The sequence below is a fragment of the Protomyctophum bolini genome, assembly GCF_963924005.1.
Source record: "Protomyctophum bolini genome assembly, chromosome: 1".
NCBI lineage: Eukaryota > Metazoa > Chordata > Actinopteri > Myctophiformes > Myctophidae > Protomyctophum > Protomyctophum bolini.
The window spans coordinates 49,677,144-49,694,250 of NC_137862.1; the positions used below are offsets into that span (position 1 = coordinate 49,677,144).

The 17,107-nt window shown below is 41.5% G+C and overlaps 1 protein-coding gene across 2 annotated transcripts in view; it reads right to left on the reverse strand.

Moving 5' to 3' along the window:
- Positions 1 to 748: 748 nt before the first annotated feature.
- tek (TEK tyrosine kinase, endothelial) overlaps positions 749 to 17,107 on the reverse strand; it is a 47,490-nt gene continuing 31,131 nt past the window's right edge. For both annotated transcript variants that reach the window (XM_080791446.1, XM_080791445.1), the window contains 17 exons: positions 16,451 to 16,609; positions 15,509 to 15,643; positions 14,522 to 14,652; positions 13,869 to 14,034; positions 12,863 to 12,960; positions 12,210 to 12,287; positions 11,329 to 11,500; positions 7,592 to 7,755; positions 6,815 to 7,031; positions 5,851 to 5,961; positions 5,416 to 5,606; positions 4,656 to 4,769; positions 4,491 to 4,561; positions 3,643 to 3,683; positions 2,994 to 3,090; positions 2,692 to 2,791; positions 749 to 1,959 (listed from right to left, as the gene is read on the reverse strand). In XM_080791446.1, the coding sequence (XP_080647572.1) occupies positions 1,885 to 1,959; positions 2,692 to 2,791; positions 2,994 to 3,090; positions 3,643 to 3,683; positions 4,491 to 4,561; positions 4,656 to 4,769; positions 5,416 to 5,606; positions 5,851 to 5,961; positions 6,815 to 7,031; positions 7,592 to 7,755; positions 11,329 to 11,500; positions 12,210 to 12,287; positions 12,863 to 12,960; positions 13,869 to 14,034; positions 14,522 to 14,652; positions 15,509 to 15,643; positions 16,451 to 16,609 (2,120 nt within the window). In that variant the 3' untranslated portion in view covers positions 749 to 1,884. The remainder of the gene's footprint in view (positions 1,960 to 2,691; positions 2,792 to 2,993; positions 3,091 to 3,642; positions 3,684 to 4,490; positions 4,562 to 4,655; positions 4,770 to 5,415; positions 5,607 to 5,850; positions 5,962 to 6,814; positions 7,032 to 7,591; positions 7,756 to 11,328; positions 11,501 to 12,209; positions 12,288 to 12,862; positions 12,961 to 13,868; positions 14,035 to 14,521; positions 14,653 to 15,508; positions 15,644 to 16,450; positions 16,610 to 17,107) is intronic.

Here is a 17,107-nt window from a genome sequence, read left to right on the forward strand (position 1 = left end):
TAGCCAAAGTGACAATATTTTATTAGGACGCACACAGCAGATCAATCCAACGTTTCGGCGGTTAACCCATTTAGGCCTGACGTCGAAATAAAAAAAAAAGTCTTCTGAAAGAATATATATTCAAAGATTTGTGCCGCATTTTCACGATACAAAAAGAAAATAGCAGAACTACAAGCTCGTAGTGCGTCGGTGGCGCGCTATGAGCTTGTAGATCCACAATCCACACTAGACCCACGCTGTTCCCATGTGGTCCACCATTGTATTTTTTTAAATATAATAATAAATATAATATAAAGATCCTGCATAGGCTACTACTTTGCTCAGCAGCAGACTACATTTGCTGCTGAGCAAAAGTAGTGTTCACTGTGCTGTGCAGGATTTTTCATCATTATTAATGGTCATATTTCCTAAAGTTTAAAACTTGTTCAAATGTACTGTAGCCTATAAACTTCTCATATCGTTGCTGTCGGGCAGAAACCTTATCTGGCAAAAACTATAGTCTCTTGAAACAGTCTGTTGACTGTTTTTCCTTTGTTTTGCCAATGGGTTCACAGATTGGTCCAAAACTTCAAAACTTAGGCCGGCGCCGGATATATAAGGCTTCGTCAGTCTTCTGGGTCAAAATAATAGCGGAGGGGGCATGCTCGAGTTGGATTTGGGCATAAGAATGTGTTGCCTTTTTCGTACACACACAGGCCAAAATTAAACAAATGAAACAATTGTCAGATATTTTTAGATTACAGTTTTATTCAGGGGCAGGTACACAACATTGTGCATTGGCAAGATAAACTTTTAGAGACATATTCACAGTAGACCTGCTACTATTAAAGGGTTAATGTAGCTAGGATAAGACAACAGGTTATAATCATACTAGTCTTAAAAACTAAAACAAACACATCTTTGAAGTTAATAGAGTGGTATAGCCTACATTAAAATGTGTAGTCCTAAAGTCCAGAAGAGGTTTATGGGTTCACTTCATAGTTCATACTGTATCATTCACCAGATTTGCAATGTTTTTCAGGTTATTACGATTCATTGAGAAAACAAAGTCTTCAATAATATTCAAACCCTGCATTGGACGTCTGCAAAGGGAACACATGGTGGAGGTCATGTCTGGGTTGACATCATCCCTTTACTCCGTTACGTACAGCACAATAACAACACATAAGCCTATCATTCTAGCATGTTAAGTGTGTTTACATGCACATTGGTATTCTGTTATTATTCACATGCTCAAATGCATTTCAGATAAGATTCGGTGCATGTGAATATTTACAGCAGCAGGGTAAACCCATTTTATCCAGATTAGAAACCTGAACATGAGATTAAATACAGGATACTGACAGTGACATGTAAATTGTGTCAATCATTTTCTTTGCTGCTGGATTTGATGGTCCGTCTATATTCTACTGTCATGGCAATATTTTTTATTTACTCTGGTGTGAAGATCTTAATCCCTATAATTGATTTTCCCTGAACGCGTAAATACGAAACGCTAAGCATGTACGTCTGTAGCCTACACGTGACATCTAGATATGTGTTTGTGCTTTGGCCCTGCAAAGTACTGTACACACCAAGTGATATAAGTTCAAAATTGTAGAAGTTGCCTTTTAGGCAACAAGCTTGAACATTAGAAACCTGTCAGTCTGTAATGAACTTTATTCATGCTGTTTACACTGCATGTTGCCCAGGCATTATGAATCAGGAGAAGAAAGTAATGTCTGGAAAAATAGGTACAATCAGAGTGCCATTCAATGCCATTATAAGTAAGCTCGATAGTCTTGTTTTTAAGATTTAAAATCTTTTTTTAAATGAGGTCCATACAGTATTTATTTGTTACATTGTGTGAAACAGCAATCAGCTAAACGTGATGCTGATTCAACGTTATCCAGCCTCCTCAGCAGAGCAGTCGATCCCAGCGTACGTAAACTTCTCATAAAGCGTTGTGTTGACATATGTCTGGAAGATGACAACATAGATCACAACGGAGTTTATGGATAGTTCTTTAATAGTCAGACGTTCTGAAAGTAATATGTACCGTAGGATGTTTTGTATTGTAGATCAGCTAGCATACACACTTGCCAGCCTTTCTCGTTGTTTTCAAGCATGTTGCAGTCTAAAGCAGAACCAGACTTTGGGTTCCCTTCTCCCAAGCTTCAGACAGATTTTGTGTAAACATCTTGGAACCTTCCTCTCTCTTTAACCATGAGCAACCCTAGCATCAGCTATTCTGAGCAAACTGTAACATTTAGCGTAAATAGCACATGCACCTGTGATGCTTCCCACTAATGCGTTATGGCAGATGATGCAGTGACAGGTGATTGACAAATGCACTTCAGGGAATAGCAGAATTATTAATACCTTGTCTTCTTTAGTACTGTAAAGTATTTCCGATTAATTTGTGTATGAGTTAAATGTTAATAATCTGGAATCTTTATCTGAACAATTTCTAGTCACTTCCATTTTCTGCTGATCTGAGAAGAAGGCCACACATGTTGCACACTTTTCTCTTCCTGCATTGGCTATTGTGTATCTTCTTATTCCTGCTATAGGTGTAATTAACTTTTTTTCCCCTTCAACTTGATTATAAGGATTTAGTTTAAATGAAATGTTTAAAACATAGACAGATGCATACAGATGCACATGTACTGTAGTGTAGACAGGAAGACAGTATGGATGGAGATACAGTACCTTCCTCTCCTCCAGCATTCTGTTGAGGCAGATGAGTGTTTGGGAGAAGGATGGTCTCTCATAAGGCTTTTCCCTCCAACACTGCCGCATCAGGTCATATCTGATGACAGGATAATAGTTTAGTGGGGTCCAGGGACCCCCAGGGTTTGTTCTTAAATAAATATTACATGAATTCATCTTTATTATGAAAAATAAACCTAATTTACTATGACCTCAAATTTAGTAAAGTTGACGATTTGTTGATTTGTAACATTTTCTAGACGTGTCATTCTTTTGACTCTTGTTTTCTTAATTGTACTCACACTTCATCGTCACAGTTGAGAGGTTTCTCCAGTCTGTAGTGCTGTGGCAGTTTCTCATACAGCTCTGCACAGGTCATGCCGCAGTATGGGGTTCCTCCTGCAGAGGGCAGTGACACAAGACACAATTATCATTTTGTGAACAGTTTATTTGTTGAGCTGCACAAAGCACAATGTGTAAAACTAATTTATAATGAGGCTCATCTTGGCCAGCTGGGCCGTGGCTCACTGCATGTCACCGACAGCCTTTACTGCATGTCACTCCACCTCTCTCTTCCTGTCAGCCTACTGTCTGTACAGTATACTTTCATTCGTATTTTGTGACAGTGTATTGCTGTATTGCATTTGATGTAATTGCTTTGAATGCAGTGACCATGCCATATAACTTGCCTGAGATAATCAAAAGACAACTAGATAAAAGTGCCCCTCAGGGCTGACCAGGGCAGGTCAGGTTGTGGCCTCCTGGTGGTGCTATAATAGGCCAATGTGGAAAGGGTGCCATTTCTTCTTACGCCTTGGATGGCAATTGTATGATTTGACTTGAGGCATTTTGTTCCAGAAATGTGTTTTGCAAAGAATCCACAAAATGTTGATTAGCAAAATATTTACAAATGCATGACAGACGGATTTAAAACAAAAAATAGATTCAAACCTAAGCTGACAATCTCCCAAAGCAGAACTCCATATGACCACCTGAGAAAAAAGACAGAGAAGGCAAGTATTAAAGGTAAAATAAGTCATTTCAGTTGATTGTCTCAGTGACTTGGGGAACAGATTTATTCAATTCCACTTATTTACTATTTCTCCATCCAGACAGTTGTTTGCAGTATGTTCTGCATTGTAAATTAAATGTAACTCTCCTACATTACAAAAATCACACCCGTGTGAAGTGAGGGGTGCTTTACTTCTTATCAGCGTACATCATCATACATCATCTCATTCCGGCCAATCAGAATTTGCGTCCTGGTCCTCACCTTCTCAATGTTTGTGTTTACACAAACACTCAAAATTGTCCATTCATTGTCAATGGCATTTAATGTCTGTGTTAGGACAAAATCTGGGTTACACACACCAAAAGCTGGAGAGGCTATCTACGAGGGCTGATCAAAAAGTTAAAAGACAGCATTTCTTAGAATAATGCACACACAGTTTTATATATTGTCCCATTCAATGTAATGCTCCGGATGTTATGCATTTTTCCATCCCTGCCATCTTCAGAAGCAATGCTGGAAGACTTCAAACAGCTTTTTATAGATTATTGGAATGTAAATCAAATCTCTTTCATTTTAAACTTTACACAGCTTTGTGGTCAACTTTTGATTTTAAAATGTGCTTTCATATATATTTAAACATCCTCATTTTAAACAGTAAAATCATCAATGAAGAAATGGAGCCATAAAAGGTCCATCTATAAAGACCTCTCTTGCTCAGACTCTAGTTAAAAGGCCTTCCTTCACTTTATCTGACATTTTCACCGGCTCGGTGTGATAAGATACTCACACGTCGCTGTTGGAGGTGTAGACACTGTAGTTGAGAGACTCAATGGCCATCCATCGAACAGGCAGACGACCCTGAGAGAACAACATCACGCTGTTGAATTGGCTACAGGAATGAATGAGCAGTCTATAGGCACCAAAACCTGAATATAAAGAATTGATGATATACCATCGTTTTCTTGACATAGACTTCTTGCCCCCTGGAAAGACCAAAGTCAGCTATTTTGGCAACGTAGTTTTCACCTACAAGAATATTCCTTGCTGCCAGGTCTCTATGGATGAACTGAAAGGAGAGAAACAAAGGAAAGGAGAGTTGTCATGAAACCCACATACATCTTATAGTCTTTAGCATGTACTTAATTAGGTCGCATTCACACCTAATACTGCGGTAGACTCGATGCGAATGGGCAGAGAAGTTGGGATTCTTGCATATTACATTTCTGCGGTTTGCCTTCACAATGCGCTGTCATCCACAGCAATTGGAAACGCAGCAGGGAACTTCATCAATGTGTTCCATTCAAAAACTACACAGTGAAATCTATGGTGTTAAAATAATTCAACCACCTGGTTGTATTTAAGGGTGACTAATCAGCCAAGCTGGCAGATCCCTGACGAAGACCTTTTGGTCGAAACGCGTAGGTCCTGTTATTTATCTGCCTTGCTTCACATTTCTGCCCTCAGTTTTTCTCAGCCAATCAAATCATCGCTGTGCGGTGATCAGCCAATCACAAGCCAATGTTTGTGTGCACACAAACCCGGAAAGCTGGGCATAGGCGGGGCTAGTGTTTTGTTTTGTTTTTGTAAAATGTGGTTAATAAGTTTAGCGATAAGGGGTAAGGTGACGCCAAAGATAGGGCCCTTAGCCTCAAAGATTCCGTTTTCCTGGAAGGCAAAGCTGTCCCTTCATCTCCGTCACCTACAGACAGTACCTGCTTTTGGCTGAGATAGTCCATGCCTCGCGCAACATCAGCTGCAAAATGCAGGAGCTGCTGTGAGGTGAGTGTGGAGGCCGTGCTGTTGGCGATGGCAAATGCTGGGTCGGTCTCCAGAACCCGACTCTTCCTCAGGAAGTCCAGTAAATTACCATGGGGAGCATATTCTATGGCCAAATACAGGTATCCTGAAAGGAAGAGATCGAGCAAGAGTAATGGAGAGTGGAGGGTGAGGAGAGAGAGGAGATTGAAGGATGGTAGAAAAGGTGAGAGAAGCGGAGAAGAGTGTGGAAGACAGGAGGATAGAGGAAAGAAGAGCGGAAATGAAAGGAACGGAGGAAACAAAAACAAATGGCATAACAATTAAAATGAATCTCAATGGAATACAAACAACATTGGAAAACAGTATTGCACACACACACACACACCTACCTCTGTGCTCGCAGGCTCCCAGCAGGTTGATGATGTTGGGATGTTGTCCTAGTTTACACAGCACCTCCAGCTCTCCAGCAAAGTCCCGATGGTCGTCCTTAGAAGCGTACTCTAAGGGAAATATGATGATAAATGACTAATGAGCAAAGTAAAAGAATATATTTATAATGAATTATTACAAACCCTATCACAAAGGAAATTGTATTTACAAAACTAATAGGCCTAATAAAAAGATTATCTTAAATACTAAAATAGAATATTAATTAATAGGCCAAGTAGTGATGGACATGAAAACTTGCATATTTCGGTATCCTTGGTTATCTCATGCTCACATACTGCTGATGCCTATATTGATTTTATTTTTGTTGAACAAAGCTCTAAATGCAGTTTTGTTTTGTAACTAAGAAAGTGTTCCATAATAATAAAGCCTCGGCTTCAGCCTACACCTATTTGGTTACATATTTATTTATAAAGCAATGGCTGTGAATAAGGACATTTTTTAAGTTGAGTTTTTTTAAGTGATGCAGAGTGAGTGTCATGAATGGCGGACTCATCTTCTCATCTTCAAAGTGATGTCCCATTCCTTTCACAACAATGTGGAGCCCGCTTGCAGCCTCTCACCCTCAAGCACTTACAGCTGACGTCACTAAAGTTAATGAGGGTTCAGGGCTCAGGGCTTGAGGGAGGCAATTGGGATTGGGCCTGAGACAACATGTAGTCCAGGAAGTAAATGCTGCTAAAATCTAAAATATCTAAAACCACACATTACACACATAAAGACCCCCAGGAAAGTGTTCTAAACGTCATTAACATGTATGTTTTTGCAAAAAGGGTGAAGTTTCCCTTTAAAAATTATTTTTGCCTTGATAATCTATAGGCCAACTGCATGTATCATCAATGAATAATTTATAATGTATTTACTGCTAAGCTATGAACTGACGTTGATTAATTAATTGCTGTCTACCTTTCATGCGTTTTATAGCCGCATCCATCCTGAGCCCATCCTTCTTGATGCGAGCTTTCAGGACCTGGCCAAAGTTCCCTTCCCCAATAATGTCCTGGAACTTGATATCGCTCCACTCCAGCGTGGGGTAGGCCAGGGTGGGCTCCGGGACTTTGTTGGGTTTCTTGTTAGGCAGGTTCATGGTGCTGGAGCTGAACTGGACCACCGGTTCATCTCTCTGTTAGGGTACATTTCATTTAAAACTACATCAATTACATTTACTTTAGTTTAAAACTGGTGAAATTTACAACATTTTCTAAACAATTACTACAACATTTAGTTAGTTAGTTAGTTAGTTAGTTAGTTGCTGCGAGAGTGAGGTCAAGCCAACACCAACTCGGGATTCCTGGATCGCTGGCCTCCACAATTTCCTATCCAACATCAGGTTCTTGAGCTCTGCAGTGTTGTCAGCCAAGCCAAGCCAAGCATGGCCTATATAGGCCCTAGTCTAGGCCATGGGATGCATCCACCATGACACCCCTACGGCCCTCTAGGCCATGGGATGAGTAAGAGTAAGGGCCGATTCATACTCCTATTTTACCGCTGTTTCGGCGCTGTAGTGCCGAAATGATTTCGGCTCGTCAGAAATTTTCAGTAGCACCGAAGATCCTATACCCCCCCCCCCCCCGAACCTCAAACGCCGAACCGACTTTTATTCTGCTCTAAAATAGGAGTATGAATCGGCCCTAAGTAAGAGTAAGTAAGTACAAGCAAGTACAATTGAATACATCAACTCACCACTATGTTCTGAAAGGCCTGCACCATTCGTCTTTGGAAGGTGGCTCTCTTCAGCTGCAAAACGATGCAGAACGCCAACAGGATTGTAACGCAGGTCATTCCTGCTGAGCCCAGGATGGCAAAGACCAACATGTTTCCTTCCCCCGCTAGAGCACCGGACAGACCTGGAGAAACACACAGAGAGCTGACCACTGACCTGACCACTGACCACATGGTCACTTCTACAGCATACTGTACAGTAAATGAATGTACAGAACACTTTCATCGTCTTTTCTTATCAAGAGGAAGCTGCATTGTTCATTGTTGTGCATGTTATAAGTGAAATTTGTGATTGTTCGATTTGTTATCATTTGTTATTGCTGCACGCATGCACGCACGCACGCACGCACCCACGCACGCACGCAGAGAAAGAAAGAACAGTACAGAAACAAGGACAGTACAGAAAAGTCTGAGGTGGTAATTGAACCCAAACATGTTGCAAGTTATGTAGTCAAGATCCAAGAGTATTGACCCAAACACAAATGTGTGTGGATTGGGTTGTTTAGCGGCAGGACAACATTTCCATCCGTATACCCATACAGAAAACATGTAGCGACATTAGAAAAAAAAGAGCACATAGGCCTACAGGGTATAGTCATTATTAACACTTTAACTGCTACAGGTTCTAGCGGACCATGGCTTACTGGTGCTGAAGGGTTAACATGGGCTTTTTGAACTTTTTGGGGGGCCCACAGCGAGGGGCCTCTTATAGCGTGAATCACACCGCATAAATCAAAAGAAAGCCCAACTTGTCCACTTCAATTTAAAAAAATTTTTATGATTCTACCATCTTCCATTCTGGAGATATTGACCTTTTTCTAACACCTGCTTTTGCCTGCACGCTGCTTGTGAAAAAAAACAACAGAGATATGGAGGCCTGAAGTTGACAGACATTTCAGTTCAGTTTTTTTAGTTCAAAAGACCGATATAAAATTGAGCACAAATAATATCCTATACAAACCATATACCGAATGAAAGCCCTGAATGTCTACTTTTAGGAGGAAAACAGTACACATTGTACACATATACAGTTTGTCACTAATTGGCTATTGAATGCAGCTTGCGCCCACCAGAGAACTTTAGAGAAGGCATGGACCCGAAGAACTATTATTCACAAAATAAGGCCTATAGCGACATGTACATACTATATACCGTATGAAACAGTAGACTCTCTGCTTTCATAAGAAAAATACCACCCAGAAAAATCACACCCCTGTGAAGTGAGCAGTGCAATTGCACTGCTCACTTCACAGGGGTGTGGTTTTTATTATTATTACAGTATTAGTATTTTTCTTATGAAAGCAGAGAGTCGACTGTTTCATACGGTATATAGTATGTACATGTCGCTATAGGCCTTATTTTGTGAATAATAGTTATTCAGGCCCATGCCATCTCTAAAGTTCTCTGAAAAAGATAATTTTAGAGAAAGCATGGACCTAACAACTAAATATTCACAAAATAAGGCCTATAGCGACATGTACATACTATATACCGTATGAAACAGAATACTCTCTGCTTTCATAAGAAAAATACTAATACTGTAATAATAATAGAAATCACACCCCAGTGAAGTGAGCAGTGCAATGTTGCACTGCTCACTTCACAACATTGCACTGCTCACTTCACAGGGGTGTGATTTTTATTATTACGAGTAAGACGCGCGAACGCGGAAAGCGAACGCAGATCGTAAATTGCAATAACAATTAGAATAAATTACAGACATGATCTGCAGGGTGTCATAGTTAGTGCTTGGACCACGCCAGCTCCATATATGGTCACAAAAGACGCCATCACACTCATGTCACCATGACTCAGCCATAACCATATAAGGAGTCCCCAAAGCAGGACCACGCCATCACACTCATGTCACCATGACTCACAAATCACTCAGCTCCATATATGGGCACAAAAGGGCCAGGTCCACATATACAGTAAGCGAGACAGACAGACAGACAGACACACACACACACACACACACACACACACACACACAGACAGACAGACAGACAGACAGACAGACAGACAGACGTGATCTGCTAGGTCTCATAGTAAGTGCTCATTGCATTCGCAATTACAGTATTAGTTTTTTTCTTATGAAAGCAGAGAGTCTTGATGCACATAATTATCTGATCATAAAACGGACTTGGAAACTTTCTTCTGCCTGCATCGTGGTCAGTCTCTCTCCTAAGTTGTTAGAAAATATAAATCAGCCTCAATCGTAGCCCCATATGTGCCCTCTCCCTACGCTCATTGAACTCATTCTGTGATTCGAGCTACAATCGCAGTAACAGGGGGGGGGGGGGGGGGGGCAACTAGGCTTTGAGGAAATGATCTTGCATAATCAACATTATTGTCGATTGTCGTGTGCCGCTCCAAACATGTCCAGACATACCACTAACCTCATCGATCCAGTCTCGCGTATCTATAAGGTGAGACGCGAGACTGGATCGGATTGTGTCTGGACATGTTTGGAAAAAAAAACAACGACGATCGTGGATGGATGCGGCAGAAGCAGAAGCAGCACGCAACGTGTTTGGAAGAAAAAAAACAACGGGAAAGCACCACCTGTCGTTGCAAGACAAACACCCGTATGTTGCTGATAGACAGATAATAATCGATCCGATTATGTCCTGCCGTTCATTTTATCACATTAGGTGCAGGGCAGGCTGCTCGACGGTGAGTTTATAATAGCCTGTTGTAACGAGAAAGGGGGGTGGATGGCTGGATGCGGCAGCAGCAGAAGCAGCACGCAACGTGTTTGGGAGAAAAAAAAAACCGAGAAAGCACCACCTGTCGTTGCAAGACAAACACCCGTATGTTGCTGATAGACAGATAATAATCGATCCGATTATGTCCTGCCGTTCATTTTATCACATTAGGTGCAGGGCAGGCTGCTCGACGGTGAGTTTATAATAGCCTGTTGTAACGAGAAAGGGGGATGGATGGATGGATGGATGCGAGCAAAGCAACAGCAGCAGCAGTACGGCTCGCGATCAGCGACCAACGTATCATGGCGGTCCCTCGATAATGATGTGCAATCTGTCGATGACTAACTCCACATGTGTCTGGCAAACGTTATGAAATCAATTATATACGGGCAGAGAGCAAATCGCGTTGTATCTTGTTCCGAGAATGAGAGTGCAAGCCTTGCAGTTGAAAGCAGTGGGGAATCGGGAGTGGGGGGGGAACTGCCAATGCGATCCAAGAGGAAGAGACCCCCCCCCCACCATTCTCCCTCGGGAGAAACCATGTAGAAACAGGAGGGGAGGGGGAATCGAGTGTATTCACACAGACAAGAGCATTGTCCCATCCATTTTAGATCCCCTGACATCTGCGTTGGTCTATGCCGGACGGCCGTCTCCATTACGTCGTACGTCCTCGCATAGACCAACCAATAGGCGGTGCCAGACGCTTCTCAGACCAACACCTCTTTTCAGCAGGGGGGGGTTTTAACTCTTTTTAGAGCCGATCGGTGTTACATTATGAGTTGTCCGGGCGCAAATATAGTTGAACTATAGTAATCAATAAAAAAACGTTTTTTGGACCATAAAACGTATAAAAACGTTATGCGCTTCTTAGGGGTGGCTATAATAAAACGTTTAAAAACGCTTTCAGCATTCTATGTGTTAAAAGGGTAAACCGAAGAGAACATTAATTTTGACCTAAAAAAATTGGATGGATGGGTGGGTAGATCTTACGGCTGTTCTCCTGTGTAGTGAGCGTCTTTATGTTGATGTGAGGTCTCTCCACACTCTCTCCCATGTTGTTCTCGCTCCACATCTCCACCAGGTAGGACGTGTCAGCCTTCAGTCCCCTCAGCTGGAAGTGACTGGGCTGATAATGGACCTGATCAGGCTGACCTGACTGGTGCTGGATTACATCACCGTCACATTACACATCACATCGGCAGTGGTGGATATAAATACTTTTACTTAAGTACTGTATTTAAGGTATTTGTACTTTACTTGAGTACTTCCAATTTCCCAATACTTTTACTTCTACTCCACTACATCTCAGAGCCAAAATTTGTACTTTTACTCCACTACAATTATTTGAAAACTTTAGTTACTAGTTTCTAAGTTAGGCCGCACACAGACGCCTGTGAACATAGACATTTCGTGCATAGATGTGCCACGCAATGGTAGGCCTCAGGTCTAGGCCTGAGGCCTCTGAGCATGAGCAACATCATACCTCTTACACCATGTGTCCTTTGGGAAACCGGGCCAATGTTATTCCATCATCAACAACAACGTGTCTTTGAGCAAGACACTGAAGCTGTACCTCGTCAGTCACTGTCAGCTACAAATAATCTTTCACAATCTAATACCTACATTTAGCACAGACTATGTACTATCTGCTAAACAAGTAATTGATTAGTAATTTGTTATTTCATTTGCAAAGTTTCAACTGCAAAGAAAAATAGAATATCCTAAAGTATATTTGCATTTAATCAAGCTCCAATAAATCTCAAACTAAACATAACGCATACACTGTATATGTATAGAAGCCGTATAGAGGGCATTAAAGTAGCATGGAGTGTTTAGAATATGAATATGAAAGATGAATATGAGATTATTACCTGGTATTCTTCTTGGACAGTGATTTCTGCTACCTGGCGGAAGTCAGGCACTGCTGTGTCCTGGAAACGAATCAGAACCTACAGTACACACCCAAACATAAATATACATATACACAGTCAAACATAAATATATGAATACACTACACACCCAAACATATATGGATCAATACATACACTCCCAGACATAAATATATACACAGTCAAACATAAATGTATGAATACAGTACACACTACACACCCAAACATAAATATATGGATCAATACATAGAATACACTACACACCCAAACATTATATATTAATCAATATTACCCCATTTAGACCTGAGGCAGATTCTAAAAAATGCCTTCTAAATCCATCTAAAGGAAAAACGTTTTTAATTTTTTCAAACTGAAAATAGCTACGTCATTACGATGGCATCAACGGATTCAACGCCCACCAAAATACATTTTAGTCGACTAAATCAACTGTAGATTTAGTCGACTAAAATCTTATGATATTTAGTCGACTAAAACTAGAACTAGAAACTAAAACATTCCAGGTGACTGAAATGTGAAACTAAATGAAAAGTATTGAAGAGATAGACTATGACTAAAACTAAAATAAAAATGTGCAGCCAAAAACAACACTGACACCCAAACATACAGTAATGTACCTTATTAATGGAGTGTCCCTCAGGTAACATCCAGGTAATAATGGACGAAGTGTCACTGATGTTACAGCTCATGATGTTCGAGGGAGGGCGAGGCAACACTGGAGACATATAGACACCCAACACAATGTCATAAAATGTATTACTGTACTGTACTGTACTGTACTGTACTGTACTGTACTGTACTGTACTGTACTGTACTGTACTGTACTATCCCCTTTCCAACCTCTTCCTCTAGTCCAGTGGTTCCCAAACTTTTTCACGTCAAGGACCCCCAAATTGACACTAATGATCCCCCGGACCCCCATTTGAAAAGACATGCCAGGGACCCCCATAAGAGAAGATTCTTTACGGCTCTAGCAGTGATTCTCAACCCGTTTAATTTCGAGGACCGCCAGTTTTACATGCATTTAGGCTACGGACCCCCATTTAATGGCATTAAGGGACCTCCAATTGATATTGTAAAATCAAAGTAAATTTTACTCCGAGAGTGTACAAATGAGTGTACATTTGTACGGACCCATAAGGGTCCATTTGGTTTCCTAACTATCATTTAGCTGGGGACCCACTGGAACTCCGTCAAGGACCCCTAGGGGTCCCCGGACCCCACTTTGGGAACCACTGCTCTAGTCCTGATAATGTAAGTTGTTGTAAAGTGACTGCACACGAGTATTAACAACAAAATAACCAATGAATGTGTATATACTGTAGGCTATATGATGCTATCCGTAGATCTATATGTGGTTCCCAAACTTTTTCATGTCAAGGACCCCCAAATTGACACTAATTAGCCCCACGGACCCCCATTTGAAAAGATTACAGTCCAATAAGAGTCCATTTGATTCCAAGCTATCATTTAGCAGCATGGGGACCCCCTGGAACTCCCTCAAGGACCCCTGGGGGTCCGTGGACCCAACTTTGGGAACCACTGGCCTTACTGTACTGTATTGTACCATCTATTCTCTGAACAAAACCACTGGGGGGGAAAGAAATAACCGAAACAAATTACCGTTACTGAGTGTCCATGCAGTGACTGGACGGCTGTCTTGACCGACAGCTTTGGTGACGGTCCTCACCCTGCACTCATATCTGTGTCTCGGCAGAAGTCCGTTCACCTCCAGGCCGGTGGAGTTAGCCGGTAAATGCTCAGTGTGGACACGGTTGGGATCCGAACTCTGAAATAAGTCAGTTAGTCCGACAGCCATAAGTCAATATAGTGACTAATAATTTATTAATCCATGAATTTGCAGACAAGACAGACAAAAACAGAAACATAGAAAATGTGTTGTTCCACAGTGGAAACAATAACATCACACGTGTCAGACGGAAGTGGAACCCTGCAGTAAAATCAGTGCTACAGTAATTGATCTAGAGTGTGTCCCAGAGTTAAATTAACACTAAACATATTCTTTTGTTACACCATCACTAAACATGGGTATATAATTTTACCCAATATAAAAAATTCCATAATTTTTTTTTCTCATGAAAATATATTGCAGTACAGCAACTTGAGGTACTCTTTATGATTTTCACAAAAAAACGAATGCTCCGGTTCGGGCTCTATCCTTTCATTACTCTATGAATTAAATTCATTGAGGGCTTATATTAAGGGGAAATAGCCAATAATGCGCTTTTGCACAGAATTCTCTGAGAAGCCGTTACCTGTAGACAGGTGACCACGTAGTTCCACTGGTCCTTAAAGGAGCTCTGTTGGACCCCCACGGAGTCCCAGGAGAGACGGAGCGAGGTCTGGCTCACCGTAGCCAGACGGAGAGACGTGGGGAGTGGCAGGTCTGCAGCCATGTCGGATATATGGGGACAAGAGGGAGACTTTGGGGTTAATTGCGAGTAGGCATCAGTGTTGTTTTTGGCAGCAAGCTTTGATTTTAGTTTAAGTCATGGTCTTTTGAATAGTTTTCATTTAGTTCTAGTCACATTTTAGTCACCTAGAATGTTATAGTGTTAGTCTAGGTAGATGGTAGGCATTAACCAATTGAATTAACTAATGGCAAGAGGCTACGTAATGTTTGTCTGTTCAACTATCCAGAGAAAGTTCTCAACAGATAAGCAGTCAGTGGGGTGCAGCCGTGCAGGCAGTGTTGATTTCGTCGACTGATGATGAAAAATGTTCGTCGACTACCTTTTTCCACTGACGAAAACGGAATGGAAACTAAATAAAAACTACCGGTAAGCTACGACTAAAACTAAGACTAAATATAATGACAATTTCGTCAACAATTTCGTCAAACAAATAGCTGATCTACAAGCTCACGACAACGCGTCACTCTGCGACACATTGTGAGCTTGTAGACCGGCTATTTTCAGCAAGTGTAAAATCAGTCATTACGACGGCATCAAGACCCGCCAAAATACATATTAACACTAAATCATTCCAGGTGACTAAAATGTGACTAAAACTAAATGAAAACTATTCAAAAGAATGCCCGGTGCACCATGGTTAGTGCAGCAACAATAGGTTACATTTTCAACATCTCTGGTTGGATCCCAGGCAGAGCCATGTGTTACACTTTCCCCATCTCTATACCCTCAGCATCCTATGAGTTAATGAATATAATGAATGGGTATCATCTGAAAGTCTTCACCTGGACAGACATACGAGGATGTGTGCACTGTATGTGTAAAAGTCACCTAGCATCATTGTGCTGAACGCTGCCTCTGGCCCGGGGTAGCCGGTCCCGCCGTTGCCATGCCGACTCAACTGTACGAACACCACGTACTGGCTGCTTGGGAGCAGCTTCTCTAATCGAACCAGCCGAGCAACCACTGAGAGACAAATACAGGACACACATGTGGTTACTATAAGTGTGCTACTGTTAAATAGAATAGGTGTATATATGATTGATACTGTAGATGATTGATAGACGATATTGTCATAGAGGGGTTGCCTAGGCTATTATTGACCATGTCTCTCATGGTGTAAAAGTCTCAAAAGTATACAGTATACAACATGGATGAATAAATGAAAACCACAAAATCACACACATGAATAAAACCGTAATACAAATGATGACATAATTAAGCAATCATTATGGCACTAACGGGTCATACTGGGAAATCTTCCCCACCCACTATAGAGAAGGCAACATGAGACAAACAAAATGCATAGAATAAAAGAAATAAACAAAATAACAATCATGCTGCATTATCCTCCAGCCAAAGCTAAAGGACACTTCAAGTGCTACAGTATGTACTGTACTGTACTGTACTGTACTGTACTGTACTGTACTGTACTGTACTGTACTGTACTGTACTGTACTGTACTGTACTGTACTGTACTGTACTGTACTGTACTGTACATGACACAAATATACAGTATGTACTGTACTGGACATGACAACAATGGCCATTAACCTTAAACTAAACTATGGTAATAAATTAATTACTTTCTCATTGCTACTTCGAAACCGGCCCCAGGAAAGGCAAAGAATGACATAAATGTGAAATCATTGAAAGCAAAACAATAAATGTTTACAGTGGACATCGAGAAAATGTTTTTTGTTCAAAATAACAAAGGGTCCATTCTTTACTGTAAATAAACACATACATTTTTTTACTGTATGGTTTCCGTACCTTCAACAGAGTGCCACACTGAAGTGTTGACTTGTTTGTAGAAGACTTTGACAGACTTCAAAGGTCCGTCACCCAGAAACTGGTCCACGTTGACCCAGACAGACAAGTGGTACGGTCCGCTAGCATTCAGGACCGGCGGATACTGGGGGGTGGGGGGTTCTGTGAGAGGAAGAGATGGGAGCGGGGGCATAGCGAAAGAGAAGACGAGAGAGAATGAGGGAGGATTGTTGACGGAGATAAATAAAGAGAAGAGAAGAGATCCCAAAACAGATGCCCACTTAACTCTCCCTGGCAGAATACCAGAACTGCTTCCATGCTTGTTCTGTTCATACCGTCAGGCGCCAGTAGAACAGAAGACGGAAGTAATTTTCCCTTTTCATACTTTTTTGAACTTGTATTTAACTAAAAATACATCGCATGGATGCACCTGGGACGTATCCTCAGTAATGCATCCTGAGTTCAACGGGGTTTCGGGTCTACCAACATCATACCCCTCACTCAGGCGACCCAGCCAGGGTGATCAAATCCGGATTCACGTCCCAGTAGCTACCCTCGATCAGTCCATCAGGGAATGAGCAAGGCCACACAATCAGTTGCTCCGGAACTACTCTGCCGAGACTGGGAGAACCAGATTCTGGCGCGTGGAAGGACTATAGG